General features: G+C 42.5%; 1 protein-coding gene across 1 annotated transcript in view; it reads left to right on the forward strand.

The window, feature by feature from the left end:
- VPS13B (vacuolar protein sorting 13 homolog B) overlaps positions 1-18,468 on the forward strand; it is a 553,219-nt gene that overhangs the window by 523,177 nt on the left and 11,574 nt on the right. The window contains exons 55-58 of the mRNA XM_054984385.1: positions 7,434-7,549; positions 8,631-9,451; positions 12,402-12,578; positions 13,687-13,857. Coding sequence (XP_054840360.1) covers positions 7,434-7,549; positions 8,631-9,451; positions 12,402-12,578; positions 13,687-13,857 — 1,285 coding nt within the window. The remainder of the gene's footprint in view (positions 1-7,433; positions 7,550-8,630; positions 9,452-12,401; positions 12,579-13,686; positions 13,858-18,468) is intronic.

Raw genomic sequence — 18,468 nt, forward strand, 5'->3', positions numbered from 1 at the left:
TAAACTCAAACGGTGACTTGAGTGAAGGCTTGAGCTTACATGTGCCCCTCTCTACTTGCCCAAACTCTGCTGCTCCCCTTATGTCCTGCTATGTAATTAGCTAGTTCCTATTTAATATAAACCATAGATTGCCATTACATCTGAACTTGCAGATTGTGGTTTGTTTTACCCACCAAACCAGGGCTGCTTCCCCACAGGGGGTGTCCATGGTGGTCATGTTGCTGATGCAATTGTTTATCAATTTGCACTTGCAGTGAAGAAGATTCCAGAAGCATTAGGGTAAGGCATTTTCCCACCAGATGTGCATTGGATCAGCCTTTCCTTTGTGGCCAGCCAATCCACCATCACAATTCTTACTTCTGTTTTACTTTGGGATGCATGCACACCACTACTCAGGAATAGCTCAAAATGGAAATACTTTTGGTTAGAGCCACATTTGAACAGCACAGCTAAGGAATAACGGAATATTTTAATATTTCTGCCACAGTCTCCACACTTGCCTCCTTTTAATGAATTATTGGGCAACATTTTTGCTTTGGGAAAGGCAGTGGGAAGGATCCCCCCTCTACTTCCTGATTAATGAATTAATTAATGAATTAGTTTGTTGTTAAGCTGATAAATCCCCCCCCACACACACACACACATGAATTAGTTCCTTGATAGGTTATAGCTACATTTCAGCCTTGGGCAAGCAAGTTTCCTCTCAATCTGCATCTGAAAACTCTTTTTATTCTAGTCTGAGGCCATCCTCCCCCTCCCCAATAAATTGGTTCCTTGGTACGTTGACCAAGGCATGGGCAATTCCTTCCTGTCTGGATAAGCAAAATCCACCACCACCCCCGGCCCCCCGTGTCAAAGAATCTCTTTGCATTGCACACTGTATAGTTAGTTGAGGCACCATGGTAATTGTGTGTGTTTTCTTTTGTTAGGCTAATTGCAGTAAGACCACCTGAACCACCCAATCATATGTTCTCTGTTATGCAAGCTTTACATATTGCTTACAAACGCTGTGATATCTGTCGCTCCCCAAAATTGCAAAATATGCATGAGGATTATTGAAAGACATACACACAAATTCAGTTTTGTATTTTTGTAGCCAGTACACTGCTCAGTGCCCCCAAACCAAAAAAGATCACATGAAAATGTGGAGGAGGAGGGAATGAAGAGGGTGTTCCTTTTAATAGAAATATAGAGCTGGAAGAGATTCCCGAAGGATTGTCTAGTCCAACCCCCTGCACAATGCAGGAAATTCACAGTTACCTGCCCCCACTCCCCCACTGACCCCTGGTCTGTGCCCAGAAGAAAGCACCCCCTCTCCAAAATCCCTGGCCAATTTGGTCTGGAGGAAAATTCCTTCCAGACCCCAAAGTGGCAATAGGCATTACCCTGGGATATAGAAAGGGGCCACAAGCACCTAGTATCAGCTCATCCCGCTCTCCCTCTCACAATCTGCCTAAATTTATACTCAGTCATAAAATTGGCAGTGCTGTCAGATGGCCATCTAGCCTCTTCTTAAAAACCTCCAAAGGAGGAGAGCCCATCACCTCCTGAGGAAGCCTGTTCCACTGAGGAATCGCTCTGTCAGGAAGTTCTTCCTAATGTTCAGCTGAAAAAAACTTTTGATTTAATTTTAACCTATTGGTTCTGGTCCAATCTCTGGGGCAACAGAAAACAACTCTGCTCCATTCTCTATGTGACAACCCATTTTGAAGATAGCACTCATATCACCTCTCAGTCATCTCCTCTCCAGGCTAAACATATCCAGCTCCTTCAACCTTTCCTCATAGGACTTCATCTCCAGACTCCTCACCATCTTTGTTGCCCTCTTTTGGATATGTTCCAGCTTGTCAACATCTTTTGTAAACTATACACAGTACTCCTAGCGAGGTCTAACCAGTGATACCATCACTTTGCATGATCTGAACACTGCACATCTGCTGATGCAGCCCAAATTTGCATTTGCCTTTAGTTACTGTATCACACTGCTGACCAGTGTATGATCTACTAAGACCCCTAGATCCTTTTCACATGTACTACTGCCAAGACAAGTCTCCCCCATCCTACAATTATACCTAAATGCAGAACTTTGCATTTATTGCTGTTGAAATTCATTTTGTTAGTTTTAGCTCAGTTTTCCAGCCTGTCAAGATCATCTTCAATCTTGATTCTGTCTTCTACTGTATTTGCAACCTCTTCCAATTCAGTATCATCTGCAGATTTAATGAGCATCTCCTCTGATCCTCAGGGCTGGTGCCAGGGTTTCTAGTGCCTGAGGCAAGATACCTACTTGCACCCCCCTCCCCCACCAACCAATTTTAAAAAAACAGAAGAAATGTAGGAAAAATGAAAATCACAAAACTTGACTGGGGTTGGTTTTTAAACCACTGTTTTAGACTGGGCACTGTTGTTTTAGGCTTGCCTATTCGTTTATATCTGAAGAAGTGAGCTGTGACACGAAAGCTCCTACCCTACCACAAATGTTGTTGGTTTATAGGTGCTACTGGACTCTTGATCTTTTCAGCTGCTACAGACAGACTACCAGGGCTACTCATCTTGATCTATATTCGTTTGTGATTTTTAAAATTTGAATTTAGCCATAACAAAAATGATGTGGCTTCTGTTTCTGGATTTTCCTTTGTACCAACAGAGTTATGGGCAACCTCTATGCACTTCAGAAGGACCTTCTTTCCAAATACGCTGTGCTGTACCTGATCTCCGCGCCAGGCCCCACAATGTGGGCAGGTCGCATCTCTTGCAGCCCCAGTTCACCTGCAGCCTTTCCCTGCCCAACCTTGGAGCCTCAGGCTGCTGCTCAGCACAACAGGCCAGCGTGCACTTCGGCTTGGAGCGGGGCTGCAGCTGCGCCCCAGAGCCTCCGCCGCGCATGCACCAGGGTGCATGGCCTCCCATGCACCAATGAAAGCACAGTGGGGCAGGGTTCCAGTGTGTACACAGCCACCATGTGGAGGGCTGGGGAGGAGATTGGCGGCCGCGGTGCTGCTGCACTGGTGTCGGGCCGGGGGGCGCAAGTGCGGCACAAAGGAACAGGCACAGCCTGGTTGCTTCTGTGCCACGCGGCCTGTGGGCCTGGTGCTGCTGCACTGGTGCTGGGTCAGGCTGGGGGGTCGTCGGGGGCTGGCTCACGGCGCCTCCTTCGGAAAGAAGCGCCCGAGGTGGTTGCCGACACCGCCTCTATGGACGCGCCGGCCCTACTCTCCCTTCATCCCAGTCTTTCATTCTTATTGAAAGCGAAGATAGCCCTTCCTTTCTGGACAGATTAAATTTATTTATTTAATTTTATTTCATATATACCCCTCCTTTACCTCTCCTCTCCTCCATATTACTTTCCCAACACGCCTGTGAGGGTAGGTTAGGCTGAGTGATTTGCCTAAGGCCACCCAGCGAGGTTCCATGGCAGAGTGGAGATTAGAACCCGGGTCTTTCAGATCCTAGTCTGACACTCCAACCACTATAACCAAACACTTATGAAGACTGTGTGTATTGATATATATTGAATGGCAAATTGAACTATGCAATAACAATAAGAATATTTTTGCAATTGTTGTAAGTGTTTATTTTGTTAGGTTGTCATGATTATTGTTCTCTATTGCTATCTCGTGATTCTCTGCAATTGATTTCAGATATAACAGCATCTATTGGTTATATTTGTATCTTTACACTCATTGGGTAGAACATTAGAAGGTAGGAATAGGTTACTTATTACTAAACAGTTGGGTTGAATTCTGCTGGATTTTTAAAAATATATGTTTTGACAAATAAAAGAGCTAGTTTTTAGAAAACTAGCTGTTTTTAGAAAAAATGAAAGCAGAAATTTCAGAAAAGGTTCCTAAAATATCTTTGAAGGAATCGTGTGTGTCCTTCGACCAAGATAGCTGTTTGTTTGTTGGAGAAATTCATATACCCTATACTCTCAGTTTAAAGAAACTCACAAGAGAAAGGAGTGTCGATTCTCGGTTGGGAAATTCCTGGGGAGAGCCGGTATGTGATCCCGTAGAATCTGCCCTCCGAAGCTGCCATTTTCTCCAGAGGATCTGATCTCTGTGGTTTGGAGATCAATTGTAATTCCAGGAGAACTCCAGGCCCTGTCTGGAGGTTGGCAACCCTACACAAGAGGGTTACAATAAGAGATTGAAACTGCACTATTAAGATCTAACATGATAACAGCTGCAGTATCCAACTGGTGTTCCAGCTGCTGCTTGCTGGAAGGAACCATATTCTTTTCCCCTCCCTTTCTGCAAGATGAAGTCTGAGATGGAGGGGCCAGGGGATGGTTGGCCTGGGGAAGCTAATGGTGGAGCCTCACTTTCTTTCCCCTTGTTGCAGAAGAGGCAGCCTGATTTTACCCAGGCCTCCCCATCTGTACTTATTCTCTACTGGGCACCTATTTAAGAAAATGGTTTGGCATTGGAGTAGCTTGCATACTCATTAACATTTGCTGTGCATATATATATATAGGATTTTGTTCTTGTAAGAAGAGCAAGCAGCACTTTGATCAAGGATAGGCAAACTCCAGTGAATCTGTCAGACAGCAACATGCTTGGCACCCCGGTCTACTGAGCCCCTTAGGGGCTGGCAGCTTTCTGGAGCTGGCAGCATGGAGGAAGGCAACGGACCCTATACTTGACATTGTCTCCTGAAACTGTGCAGATGGCATCTGGGTACAAAATGAGCCCCCTGAAGCTCTGGTAGTAATGCCAGGATTCAGCTGGCTCCTGGTGTGTCTGACCAAATACTGCCCTACAACAACAAAATTTGAGTCCAGTAGTACCTTAAAGACCAATGAGATCTTCCAGGGTTCTTGATGAAGTAACAGTTTATACTCTAGAATATTTTGATGCTCAGGATATATTGCATTATTGTTTAAAAAAAGAAAGACGTGCAAGTATTGCAAAGCTCTCATACAGAAAAGGTTTAGCCCATCAGTGTCCCACCTGAAGTTCTGTAGCTACAGATGACATCTGCTCTGCCTGCTCCTGTTTGGTATCTAATTCCATAACAAACACATTTTATACTTAGTTGATGGGGAAAGTAAACTGGTCTACAGCTATAACAACATATGCTGTTGTTACCATGGTTAACATAAATGAAAGAGCCACCCCTAACGTCACCCACCTGTCTTGTGAACTGTTGTGTTTCATATCATATTCTTGCTATTGACTTGTCAACAGTTGGGCCATCGACTCAACAGAGATGCCTGCTGTGCCTCTTGCATGCTTTTTATGTTACTTTTTCCCCCCAGGTTCCCTTTGAAACTCATATAGAGGTTTTCTGCACATGAAAGAATCTTTTTGAAATAAATACTGGAGTTTTATAGCAAACAGTTATTCCAGTTCAATATCTTGCTAACATTTCTCTTGTAATACATATTTTTCTATGCCAAGCTATTGGCTTCTTTTATTGCTCAAGAATAACACTGAGAAAATTGAAATTGTTCTTTACATTATCTTTGTAATTTTCTGAGAAAATAAGTTTCCCCCCTGCCCCCCCCCCCCAGAGCTAATCCTGAAATCCTATACTTCATGTGTTAATAAATCATTCTGGGCTCTTCTTTTCCCAGGGAGCATCATCAGCAATTCAGATTCTCTCAGAAAAATTACTGCCCTCTTCATAAATATGCTACTACCTAAACTCTGCTTTTTTCCTTTGATTTTTTTCTTCCACCTCTGGTGGTTTTTAAAAACCAACACAGCTATAATTGCTTTCTGCAAAAATAAAGAAATCCTTGATTTTAAATAATAAATAAGTGGAATGAATTATGAAAATCCTAAACCTAATTGCATGACAAAGAGAGCAACAACAAAAATAGCCAGAGAAGCAAAAAAGGCAGTAAGCTCCAAACAGATGACTGAAAGAACTAGTTATCAGTTCAAACTCACTGCCCAGCATGTTTCAGCAAAATGCTTTGTCCTGGCATGACAGTCCCAAGTTCTCCTATTTTAGAAGTTTCTGTTCCTTCAGGCACATAAGGCTGGATTGAGATGCCACAACAAACTGTAATTAAACATAGCTTGTGCTCATGCGCAGCCCTTTCTCCTATTTCCTTCTTTTGTTTGAGGAGCTCTGTGCAGTTAGATCAAGATCCCATTCACCATGATGTCCAAATACAGGCACCTCATTGTATTAGTTCCCCAACCCAGATTTTCAGCCTCAAATTAATCCATTTTAGAATCCCTGTCTGTGTGGTATAAAGAAGTGTCTGTTCGTTGTGGCGTCTGCATTCCGTTTTGTATAAAATTCTGCACACAAAGGGAGGTGGGAGGAGCATGGAGCGTTTGCCAGCAGAGCAATGATCCAAGTTTTAATTGCTGCTTAGCCTAAATTTGAGTGCATGAAAATTAGATTTATTTTCAACCACAAAGAACTGGACTAAAATAATGCCACATGTAGTGGCAATGTACAGCAAGGCCCAACATCAGATCTGCAAGGGCCCTGTGGGGGTAGCGAACATAGTGCCGGGGCAGGGGCTTCATGGCAAGCTAGCCCGACCTGGAAGATTTGCCAGCCCCATTGGGGCCTGCTTGGGCCTAGCAGAAGAAAGCACTTTCTGCGTCTCCACAGTAAAGCCAACCTTTATGTTAACTCCAGCCCAATGGGAGTCTTGATCATATCAAAGAGGACCTCATCCTTTACTGTGCGAGCTGTTGCACAGAAATGGCTATAAAACACTTTCAACAAGATAGAGGACTGCTGACATGTGTTGATCTGTAGAGTGTCCTACAAAGAATAAATAGGGATACCAGTCAGAACCTGAGAACAGGCAAAGGGAATTTCAACAGGATATTTTAGGTGAGAGTTCCATGTCAGATTGTTACTCAGCACTGTTTTTAGGCTCATCGGGAATAGGCTGTATGAGTTGTGCTGCTTCTCTTCTCCTCCTTGCCAACATTCCAAAAAAAATATATAAGATTGTTCTTGGGAGCAGAGTTCAATCCTGGCCACTGGAAATCTGTGTATGAGAAATGCAGATAACATACACACTCATATGTTGCTCACTTTGTGCAGGAACATGCACGTGACAAGCCCGTCTGTATTTTCCACCTCTGAAACGTTGCAGAAATGTGGGTATCAAACGGCAGTATGAGTAAGTGAACAGAGAAATAGCAAGAGCGAGTTAGGAGTGAAATGTGCCATAGGAGCTGTACCTCAGGCATCCAGTTCTGGTGACGTTTGGAGAGACTGGATGTGGTGTTTAGTGGACATTTTAGTTGATGATGCAGTCCTGTTTTTATTATTTCCTTTGAAATGGAAAGTTAAACCCAGATGTTTCAGTCCTCAGACTGAAACACAGCACAGTTGAACAGATGTCAGTAGAGTTACTCTGGAGTAAGTATTTGCAAGCCAAACAGAGTTAATTTTACTTAACTGAGGTATATCATTGTAGATTTCTAAACAGGGTTTTTTTGTTTCCTTAGATCATCTTCTTAACTGGCTTTGGCTATGTTTATGTGGATATTGCTCATCAGTGTGGAACTATAGTGATAACTTTGGCCCCCGAAGGTAGGCCAGGACACCAGATCCACCTGAACAGGTATGTTAAAATGCATGGGAAGCCATAACAAAAAGTGTCCCATACAGCTGCTCATCCCTCTAGGTGTGAAGTGACTTATTAAATTTGGCACAACTGTTTGTTTTGTCTAGTATAGCTGCGTATGTGTGGCGTATGTTTAAACCACATGTTAACATTTGGTATATCACAGTAAAACATGACAATCTAACATCTAAGGTCATGTCACCCTAGGATAAACACAAAATGTCTGGTACAATAAACAAGACTCAGAGAGGACTCACAAGTTTAAAGTTTATTTGGCCAGATTGGCGGTCCTTCCTCACACAGAACACCCATTGAAGTCTGTGGGAGTTCTCGTGATAAAGGGCAGAGGAACGGTCCCACACAAACTATGTAGTCGATCATCTTTATGACAGTTCCTTATGCTCTTTCCATGCACCCTATAGTTGCAAAATCTTTGTTGCAAGCATCACTGAACTTGGACTGTAAGATTACCTTGGCTTCCAAAGGGAGTAGAATGTGTGTGTGTGTGTGTGTGTGCAGGTTTTTAAAAATCCCCTATAATTAAGTAATAATCCACATGAAACTGGCAATTCTGCTTAATAGCCCACTTGTTAGTTAAGTTTGGCCAAGAACAGTTAATGTTATATAGCAAGAAACCCATCATCGGTTTAAAATAGTCATGATGATTTAATAGGGGAATATATTGCTTCCATAATGTGAAGTTAATGATCCATAATAGAAACACTACATATTGTCTCCAACAAAAAGAGCCAAAAACATAACATGTGACGATATGTGAGGATATTTTCCGTTGTCTGCTTCAGCTTCATGCTACGTTGCAAGTCTGACAGAACTACTGTGCATAAAACAGTGAAATTCAAGTATAAATGTATGTGAAAAATGGATAGCAAGGACTAAATTTGGTATAGACTGTCAATAATGCCTCTTAATATACTGGTTTGGGGGATTTGAATGCCTGAATGTAATTCATATTAATAAGATTTACACACTGAATTACTCTATCATTTCCCCCCTTTTGGCTCATTTTGTTGCTTGAAATAGAAGCATCCTAGCTGTTGTATTGCATTCTCTCCTACAGAACTCAAGAGGAGAGTCTCGTGTTTCAAATGTTCATCAGCCAGCTGAGCTTTGCTGTGTATGATGATGTCACAAACCCCAGAATATCATCCGAACTTGTGCGGTTCATGTTGGACAATGTTTACCTTCGTATGGTTCCAGTTGCCAGCTACCTCAGACCTCTGTCTCATGAATTTCCCGGGGAGACCACTAGCGACCTTCAGTTTTATACTCTCCAGATCTTTTGTGGAGACTTGCAGCTGGACAATCAGCTTTACAACAAATCCAATTTCCATTTTCCGGTCCTGCTCTGCCAGGGAGAGAAAAACGAGCCCATGCAGTGGACTAAAGTGCATAACCTCATGGTATCCAACAAAGACTTGGAAGAGTACAGCGAAAACTCCTTCCTCAAACTCTGCTTCACTTTGTTGAAAGAGCAGAATTTGCTGTTTCATGTGAATGACCTCAGTTTTGAAATGAAACCAGCAAGATTGTATGTGGAAGACACGTTTGTTTATTACATTAAGACTTTATTTGAGACATACCTGCCAGACTGCAGAGGAGTCTGCCATTCCACAAAAACTTCTGCTTTAAACCAGATACTGCCTGAAAGGGTGAGGCAGCATGCAAACGCTTTGCTCTGTCCAGTGAAATTAAGGAGGTTAGCAATTCAGCCAGTTAGCCTCTTGGTCAGCATCCATGCCTCACTGAAGCTATATATTGCTTCAGATCACACCCCTCTCTCCTTCTCCGTCTTTGAGCGTGGACCCATTTTCACAACTGCCAGGCAGCTGATTCATGCGTTGGCCATGCATTATGCTGCAGGAGCATTATTCAGAGCAGGTATGTCAATTTGTTTTATAACTGTTCTGTAGGTTTTGGTATCAAGTGACCAAGTGTTGAACTATTTTCACAGTTCAGATTACATTTTCATAATGGCAAACCTGCTCCCAACTGCACAGCTGTTACAGGGATGCCTGGTGCTTTGGGACGGGGAAGTTTATCATCTTTGTACATCATAACTTCAGTGTGCACTCACCCTACCAACCAAGTTTGCTGGTAATGACTTTGAATGAACGTTCACTTTTGATTAGTTCCAAAATTACCCCTGGCAGCCTATTACCTCACTCTTTTTGCTGTGCTGTTGCACAGTGGCTGTTGTGTCTGAAGAAATGTATTGCGTTGGACCCAAGGCTTTGAGGAATGGAGTACATTGACAGAAGCCGTTTTTACCTCATTTTCCTCCCCACAACTCTGTATGCCCATAAGTAGTTGTGGGACCCTCCAGAACAGTATGTAGCACAGGGAACAGCACCAAGAGGGAGGAATTGGCCGAAATCACACTAAAAATTGTTCAACAGTTAAGAATAGATGGCTTTAAAAGGGGGTGAGGCAGATTCATGGAGGATTGGTCCATCAGGATCAAAGAGACCCTCCATAGCACTGAAACCTAGTGGTAGGAGGCAACGTTGGTGCGGGGGAGCTTGGCCTCTAAGCCTTGTTCATTGTTGGCCGCCCAGGGCAACTGGTTGACTACTGTGTGAACCAGGAAGCTGGACTAGGTGAACCACTGAGTCTAATCCACCAGGGCTCTTTGTATGTTCTTTTGAGAACTTGGTTTTGGCCCCCTTCATACCACATGGCATCCTTTTTCAGTGGTTTCCCTAGTCCTCAGCAGCTGTTTTTCCAAGGTGTAAGGGACTCTAGAGGGAGGGAAAAGCAGTAAATCCCACTTTTGCAAACTTGCTGCAATCCATTGTCTTTGGAAACAAGATGTGGCAAGAGGAGTTGACTAGAGTGGTGGAACTGAAAGTGACATAAGCAATAGATAATAGAGAGTAGCAGTTGGGCTCTTTTAGGATCTTCCTAAAGCTTGTGAAAAGCGGAGGAACATATCCGGGGGATTTTTTGGTTTGTTTTTTTATGTTTGCTGTCCTGGCGTGCACCGCTTAGAATCAAAACAACTAATTCCTAACATGAATTCACAAAGGGAGTTTTTTCGTGAAATTGTTCAGGATGTCTCTGTACATTTGAAGCAAATTATGCCACTGAACACTGTTTTCTTGTTCAATCTCTTTTTTGGCTGCCGTTTATGATTAGCAATCTGTCTTTCTTCACGGAATCCTCATGCTAGACTGGCACGCAGATGTTTATTGTTCTTTGATCTGAGAAGTGTGTTTGTTTTACTGATTCTTTCTCATACAAGATCAATAGTGAGCAAACAGCCTGTTAGATTAATGGATACCTTGTCTGATTTCCATAGATGTGCATTCAAAAAGTGACTTTGCTTGCATAGGAACATGTATGTCGCAGTAGAGGGAGAGTTCTTTGATTGCCCACTATTAACTATTACTTTTGCTTAAAATATTTTTTTTTGCTCTGAACCTACTGCAGTAGTGTCATATCCCATTCCCATTAATGTGCACTAAGCATACAGGAAAGAACCATCCAGTTTTGTTGCACACAAGAGAGGTTGCACAAAAACAGCAGCAAGCAGCATGGACGTGGGCTGAAACAGCATCCACACACTTCAGATCCTTGCTGCTGTTGCCACCAGTGTATTAGGAGCCCACAATGGCCAAGTTAAAAAAGAGGGCTGCAGGAAGGAACAAACAGTACCTGAGTTGTTGCAACTGATCAAATGGCTTATGCCACCATCTATTCCTTAACCTCCAAGGTACCACAACAGTCTTTGTTGTTCTTCCTTCTATAGTCTTTGCTGTTAAGAGCAACTCCTGTGAGGATGAGTAGTGTGGAAATTATTCGTACCAGTCCACTTTTACATTACTGAGTATGATACCAAGTTGCTTCTGGATTTCCCACATAGCCAGGTTTGACTCAGGAGTCAATCCTTGCTGCATTGTGATTTATCACAGAAGGAAGCTTCCATTATGTGGTAGTTGCACCTGCTATAATCCATAACTCAGTGCTCTTTGGGGCCAGAATGGTGGGGACAGGTATCCTGTCCAGGTAGCCTACGGTCCCATTTATAATGCTGGCTTCCAAATCAGCTGCACAGCAAACAGACAGGCAATGCACTCGGTCAGTAACCATAAATTAATGTAGAAAACTGAATCCAAGGAATCCTCCACCCTCCTTCTCTTAGGGGGATACTCATAACGGATCCTCCCTCTGAGTAACTTAATCATCATGCAGATGCCATTACTGTTTACACAACCACACTGAGCAGAAGCCATTTATCTGAGTATAACTAGACGCTACAAGAAAGTGATCAGCCTAGAGCTGTTGGAATGGATTAAAATAATTCCTTATGCACTTGTCAAAAACCTGCATCCCCTTTCCCAACACCCCATCAAGCAGTTGACCTTCACACTCCCCCAAGGCTGTACACTGTATCACTGTAAACTAGCTGTCATGATTCTTTCGCCATGAGGACGTGAAATAACAAAGTTGCCTTGCAAGATGTAAAGCCTCCTAAGCAAAATAAGCCTCCGCTCCTATTACTTCCAGCCTTTTCAATGAAGCATCCATCTCTCCACACACAGTTTTAGCAGAAATACGGGAGGCTCATGGAAGGAAGTCATTTTAAAACTATTTGTGTTTTTGCCAATGGGATTTCTTTGATTTAGAAAGCATGAAAGATTGCCATTGCTCAGTCTGTAGTAGATGAGCTATTTCCCGTGTTTTTCTCAAAGGAAGTTCATGATGTGATAAATTTTAGTATAAAAGTTGGGGGGGGGGATAGATGGTTTTTTGTCTTCTTTCCTGCAACTGTGGTTTCTGTTACTTTTCGGGAACATCTTTTCTCTCTCTCTCTCTCTCTCTCTTGTAGGATGGGTCGTGGGATCTCTGGAAATTCTTGGAAGTCCTGCAAGCTTGGTAAGAAGCATAGGAAATGGGATTGCTGATTTCTTCAGGCTCCCGTACGAAGGACTAACTCGTGGTCCAGGAGCCTTTGTTAGTGGCGTTTCCAGAGGAACCACATCCTTTGTAAAACATATTTCCAAAGGTAGATATTCATTCCACTACTTGTACTGCTGCCTACTTGTCATGCCTTCTTAAAAAAGGCACTAAAAGTTATGTCAACTTGTTGTCCTCAAGTATGTCCCAACTTGTTACATTTTAGTGAAATGTTAGAAAGGCAACAAATCTAAATTTGTTTAAAAACAGGTAATTTCTTTAACAACAGAAATATAGGTACTCTGGCGATTTAAGCTTTTCTGCATACCCATTTTTCCCTGCAATAACTGAACAGAAATGTTAAAGAAGTTCAGTCCTTGTGCTGTACCTTGACAAGCCTACACCACCCTGTCTCTTCATATGTAGTCTTTTTTTTAAAAAAAGTAGGCACTGTTTGCAAGAATTACCAGAACATGTTTTTGGAGCAAGTATACAGCTGGATTTTCTTGGACATAGATAGTAGATACACACACAGTGCCATCTTGTGGCATCAGAGTCCTACTACAAGATGCTGAATGTCGAAACAGGACAAAATGATATTTAGCCAACATTTTAGAGCAAAGAAAGAGATCTCAGCGTGGAAACATTTTGTGAAGTTGCATTGTTGTTCTGTATTTCCACAGTTGGCTTATCTGTCTATCTAGTGTCAAATGCTAGACAAATGATAAAACCTTACCGATGAAAAGACTGTTGGGTCACAGTTCTGTTGGCCTTACTGATGTATTTGTTGACTTCATTTACACCCTGTCTTTCACCCCATTGAGGATCCAAAGTGGCATACATTGTTCTCCGCTCTTCCTTTTTATCCTCATAATAACCTTCTGCAGCAGGTTAGGCTTGAGAATATGTGACCAGTCCGAGGTCAACCGGCAAGCTTCCATGGCAGAGTGGGGATTCAAACCTAGGTCTTCAAGATCCTAGTCTGACACCACACTGGCTGTCCTGTAAGATAAAAGGCTAGATGGCCGTGTAAAAGCCACACCATGTACCATTAACATACAGTTGTGTCTTGAAATGATGATACATTTCTGTTTCACCGGACTAGCTTGTACAGATGAATTACTAAAATGTTGTTTCAAATAAGTTTTCAAATAAATTTAATCATGCACATTCTTAAACAAATGGTTGATTTGAATTTCCCAACTATTTGTATTTAGGCACGTTGACATCAATTACCAACCTGGCAACAAGCCTTGCTCGGAATATGGACAGGCTGTCACTGGACGAGGAGCACTATAACAGGCAAGAAGAATGGAGAAGACAGCTCCCTGAGAATCTGGGAGAAGGACTGAGACAGGGTCTCTCTCGATTAGGCATCAGCCTTCTAGGTAACAGTTCTCTGAAATAGTTAGTACTGTCTCTAGTGTTTAGAGAGAAGTGGACATGGAAATTTGAATTAAAAATTAAAACAGTCACAGCAAGCTGATCTTGTACAATGATGTTAAAACAACAGCCAAGAGGTTTGGCTAAGAGAGGAAGTGTAACAACAACAGCAACTAAAACAACTGCGCTTATATACTGCTCTTCTAGACAGATTAGTGCCCCACCCAGAGCAGTGAACAAGTTAGTGTTATTATTATCCTCACAATACAGTTGGGGAGCTGGGGCTGAGAGGAGTGGCTTACCCAAGGCCACCCAAACTGAGCTCATGGCAGTAGTAGAATTTGAACCAGTAGAGTGCTTATTCGCAGCTGAACCACTTAACCACTGATATTTATCAGTCAAGGTTTAGAATTAACCAGATTGAAAGAATTCCTGAAAGAAAAGTAGGATTTCACACTAAGCTACCCGAGAAGCCACGTGTTTGAGAAATGCATCTATTTCTTACACTTACTTACAAAGGAATGCACCCTCAACAGCAATCCCAAATTTGTCTTAACACACAGTTCGATCCAGCAAGAATTGATGACATTAGAAACTGGGTTACTCTTTTTGGAAGATATTTCATGACATAACTCAGGGTGCTGTCACTTGAAAAATGCCCATATACTAGGAAGCAGACACCCTGGAAGAAGTTCTGAGTATATAAAAGAAAATGCTCACAGTCATAAATTATGACCTGAAATGTCTAAAGAGTGCTGTACTCTGGGAAGTTCTTCTGTGTAAGCCTTACTGAAACAAATGGAAGCAGTAGAATTAAGAACACTTTTCTTGCCCTGTTACATGGTCGCCTGGGTGTATATGCAACTATGAAGACTGTAAGAAATGACATTGGCATTTAAAACATCAATGATTTCTGTTTAAGAAACAATAAAAGGGAGCAGAAGGGAGGAACAATGTGTATATTCATGCAAACACCCTAGCGCCACCAGAATGCACACCACAGTTCCAGAGTTCCCAACTGAAACTACTTTTTTCCATATCCTCTGTATGGTAGGAGTGGTGCCAACATTAAGGCCCAAGTGCTCCTCATTTTAGCACCAGCACAAATAAGAGCTGCTTAATTTATCTTGCTCTGGAGATTTCCTCAAAGCTTCTCATTATTTGAGCACTCTTGACTTTGGCTTGTGAAAGTGACATGAAATAGAACACTGGAGCCTCCTCCATTCTTCAGAAGGTCAGATGTTGCACTGGGAATCTGAAGTTATTGCTATGATATTTAAACATACCAGATTGCTTCTTGTTCTTAGTTGCTGCCTTTGCTCAAGATACAGAAGAACATTAGTTTACAAGTTGGCTTGGACTGTAGTTGCCTGCACTGTTTTACTTAAACAGAATGAGGAACTTATCCCCTGTCTCTCTGGTTCTGTTTACAAATTCTTTTTTGCTGAAATAATGCCCACTGTTCTGAGTCATAGAAAAAAAATTAACCACCTAAATAAATATCTGCGACTTCAATGTAATGCGAATGAGCAAGTGCCCAGCTTGTATATTACAAGGGAGCGACTTGCAGTCACAGTTCATTGTAGACATCAATCTTTATTAACACTTGATAATATAAAAACAATTGGAGCATCTCATTCTAGCACAAACCCTGCATGCTTATAAAGTTAAGTAAATAGTTGGCCATTAGCACAAGAGGCCTTGAAAACTCCCCATATGCTCTTGCCATATCTGTCCCAGACTCTGCCTTTCTTATAGCTAATGCATTCTAATATTACAGTGATGCTGAGCATGCAAATTTGTCACAAATCATCTAGCCTGCCATTCACTTACCTACACTGATCACTGCCAAGGATTCTTTGCAAGGAACTAAAGATGATTCTGGAGTATTTGGGTGCAAATCAAGAATGTCTGGGCATCTGCGGTAAATTATACTACAGATACGGCCTGGCCAAAGAGCCCCATGGCGTAGAGTGGTAAGCTGCAGTACTGCAGCCCAAGCTCTGCTCATTACCTGAGTTCAATTCTGGCAGAAGCCGAGTTCAGGTAGCTGGCTCAAGGTTGACTCAGCCTTCCATCCTTCCGAGGTTGGTAAAATGAGTACCCAGTTTCCTGGGGGTAAAGTGTAGATGACTGGGGAAGGCAATGGCAAACCTACCCCGTAAAAAGTCTGCCAAGAAAATGTCATGATGCGACATCCCCCATGGGTCAGTAATTACTTGGTACTTGCACAGGGGACTACCTTTACCTTTACCTACGGCCTGGCCATATTTGTTTGTTATTTATTTTAGAACATTTTTATCCTGCCCCTTCTAGTATAGAAAACAGAACCAAAGTGACTAGCAGAACCAGGGCTTTTTTTCAGGGGGAACGCAGTGGAATGGAGTTCTGGAACCTCTTGAAAATGGTCACATGGCTGGTGGCCCCACCCCCTGATCTCCAGACAGAGGGGAGTTTAGATTGCCCTCTATGCCGCCGAGTGCAGAGATCAGGGGGCGGGGCCACCAGCCATGTAACCATTTTCTCCGAGGGCAACCCACTGAGTTCCACCACCTCTTTTCCCAGAAAAAAAGCCCTGAGCAGAACGTTTAAAAAAATGTGCTGCAGAATAAAACCAGTCACAATAAACTTCTATATTGTTGAAAAATAGCAGAACAACCAAAATAGCAGAATCAGAAATATTCAAGGTGTCTCCATTCCCCAGCACCCTCCCAAACAAAAGAGTCTTGACATGAAGTTAGATGGCATGGAGCTGAGAAAGCAAGAGGAGCACCTGGGGATGGGGGGAGAAATCAAGATCTATGTGCTGAACCGAGGTTGCTTTATATGGGGGAAACAGAATATGTTTATCTTGTTTGAGAATAGGCTCCATCTTGTGATCCTGGAAGGAAAACGGAATATCTATTACTGTTCTTTGCCCCTTCCAAACAAAAGGCTGGACAAACTCCAGGAAGACATTTTTTTCTGCAGGAACAAAAGGTGGGGGTGGGGGGGCAATATGCCCTGTAGATTGCTGCAACCTTAAATTGATTCTAAATGGATTAACTGCCAGGGTTTCTCAGCATAGAGCCCTGGGGATTATAGTTTTGTGAGAGTGCTAGGGATTCCTAAATCGAATTCACCCCCAAAGCCTTTCTCAGGACCTAAATTCTATAGGATTACTTAAGGAAAGGAGCAACACGTACATCACATGTCATTGGGTTGAATCCCACAGATCCACTCCGATAACGAAGGCTCTTCTTTCATTAGGGAAAAAGTTCCCTGCAACCAAGGAAATCATCTTTACTACTGGAATAGATCCATGGGATCCAACCCAAAGTTTTTAAAAATTAATTTATAGTGCATATACGGCTTGAATTGGGTTTTTCTTCCTTGTCCCATTTTGTTTTAGCTTATGTGACTGACAGTCCAATACTACAGTTTCTTAGGGGCATCATCAAAGCAGCACGTGTGACACCTTTGAAGGAAGATCCAGAGGAATTAGCCATGTTAGTCTGTAGTAGCAATATAGTAAAGAGTCCGGTAGCACCTTTAAGACTAACCAACTTTACTGTAGCATAAGCTTTCGAGAACCACATCTGACGAAGAGAACTGTGGTTCTCAAAAGCTTATGCTACAGTAAAGTTGGTTAGTCTTAAGGGTGCTACTGGACTCTTTACTACTTTGAAGAAAGAAGTCCTTTAGATGACATACAAGTAGCAATTCTCTGTTCACATGGTGACAGTGTATTAGGGAGGGGACAACACATTGTAGAACTGCTAGCTAACTGGAGGCAACATATAAAAATATAAATGAACTCTGTACCACTGTCTGTCGCACAAGCCTTCTCTAGCCTTTTCCCTCCAGGCTTACTAATAGAAGAGCCTGAAATCAACAGAAGGCATTTATTAGTACACAATAACATAATTCAACATTGTTGCTTTCCAACATTAAAGATGTTTAAAATATATTTAATAAGGTAATAAAGTCTGTGCAGTCTCTGTGGCTGATAGGGTGAAAGAAGAACATAATTTTGCCATAGGGAAAAACACAGAATGGGCTGTCTTGGTCCTCAGATGGATTGCAGTGGTAGCAAAGCCAACTGTAAGATGATGTTTTGTTTTGCAAAGAGGAGGTGATTTACTTATCAATTTAAACTAGCAGACAGTAGGAACAATTAAGCACATGGAAGGTAGAATTTCAGTGAAAAGTAGTCCCCCCCCCCCCGACAAAATAATGTCTGGAGCCATGTAATGAAAACCTGTCAGCCTCTTCTCTCTTACTCTGCAGCCACATCTCCTTTGCACACTGCCTTCTGCAGAGATGTAGGGAATTTATATGAAGATTTCCCCCTAAAACCAACTCCCACCATTGTTTTTATCCCTGCCTTACGTGTTCCAGAGTAATGTTTACCTCACAAAGAAAGGCATGAACCCTATAAAAGCCATGGAAAGAAGTGCAGGCCTCTGTTGAGTGCGTGCCTCTAAAGAGGCTTTATGCATGTTGCCCCATCCCTTCGGCTCCTCTGTTGTTTTGGTAGAAACAGAGCCACGGAGACAGGGGGACTATGGGCACAAAAGTCCCAGGGCCCAACATCAGCTTGAAGGCCCAGTGAAGCTAGAATCATCCTGCATTCA

The sequence above is a fragment of the Eublepharis macularius genome, chromosome 7 (genome assembly GCF_028583425.1).
Source record: "Eublepharis macularius isolate TG4126 chromosome 7, MPM_Emac_v1.0, whole genome shotgun sequence".
NCBI lineage: Eukaryota > Metazoa > Chordata > Lepidosauria > Squamata > Eublepharidae > Eublepharis > Eublepharis macularius.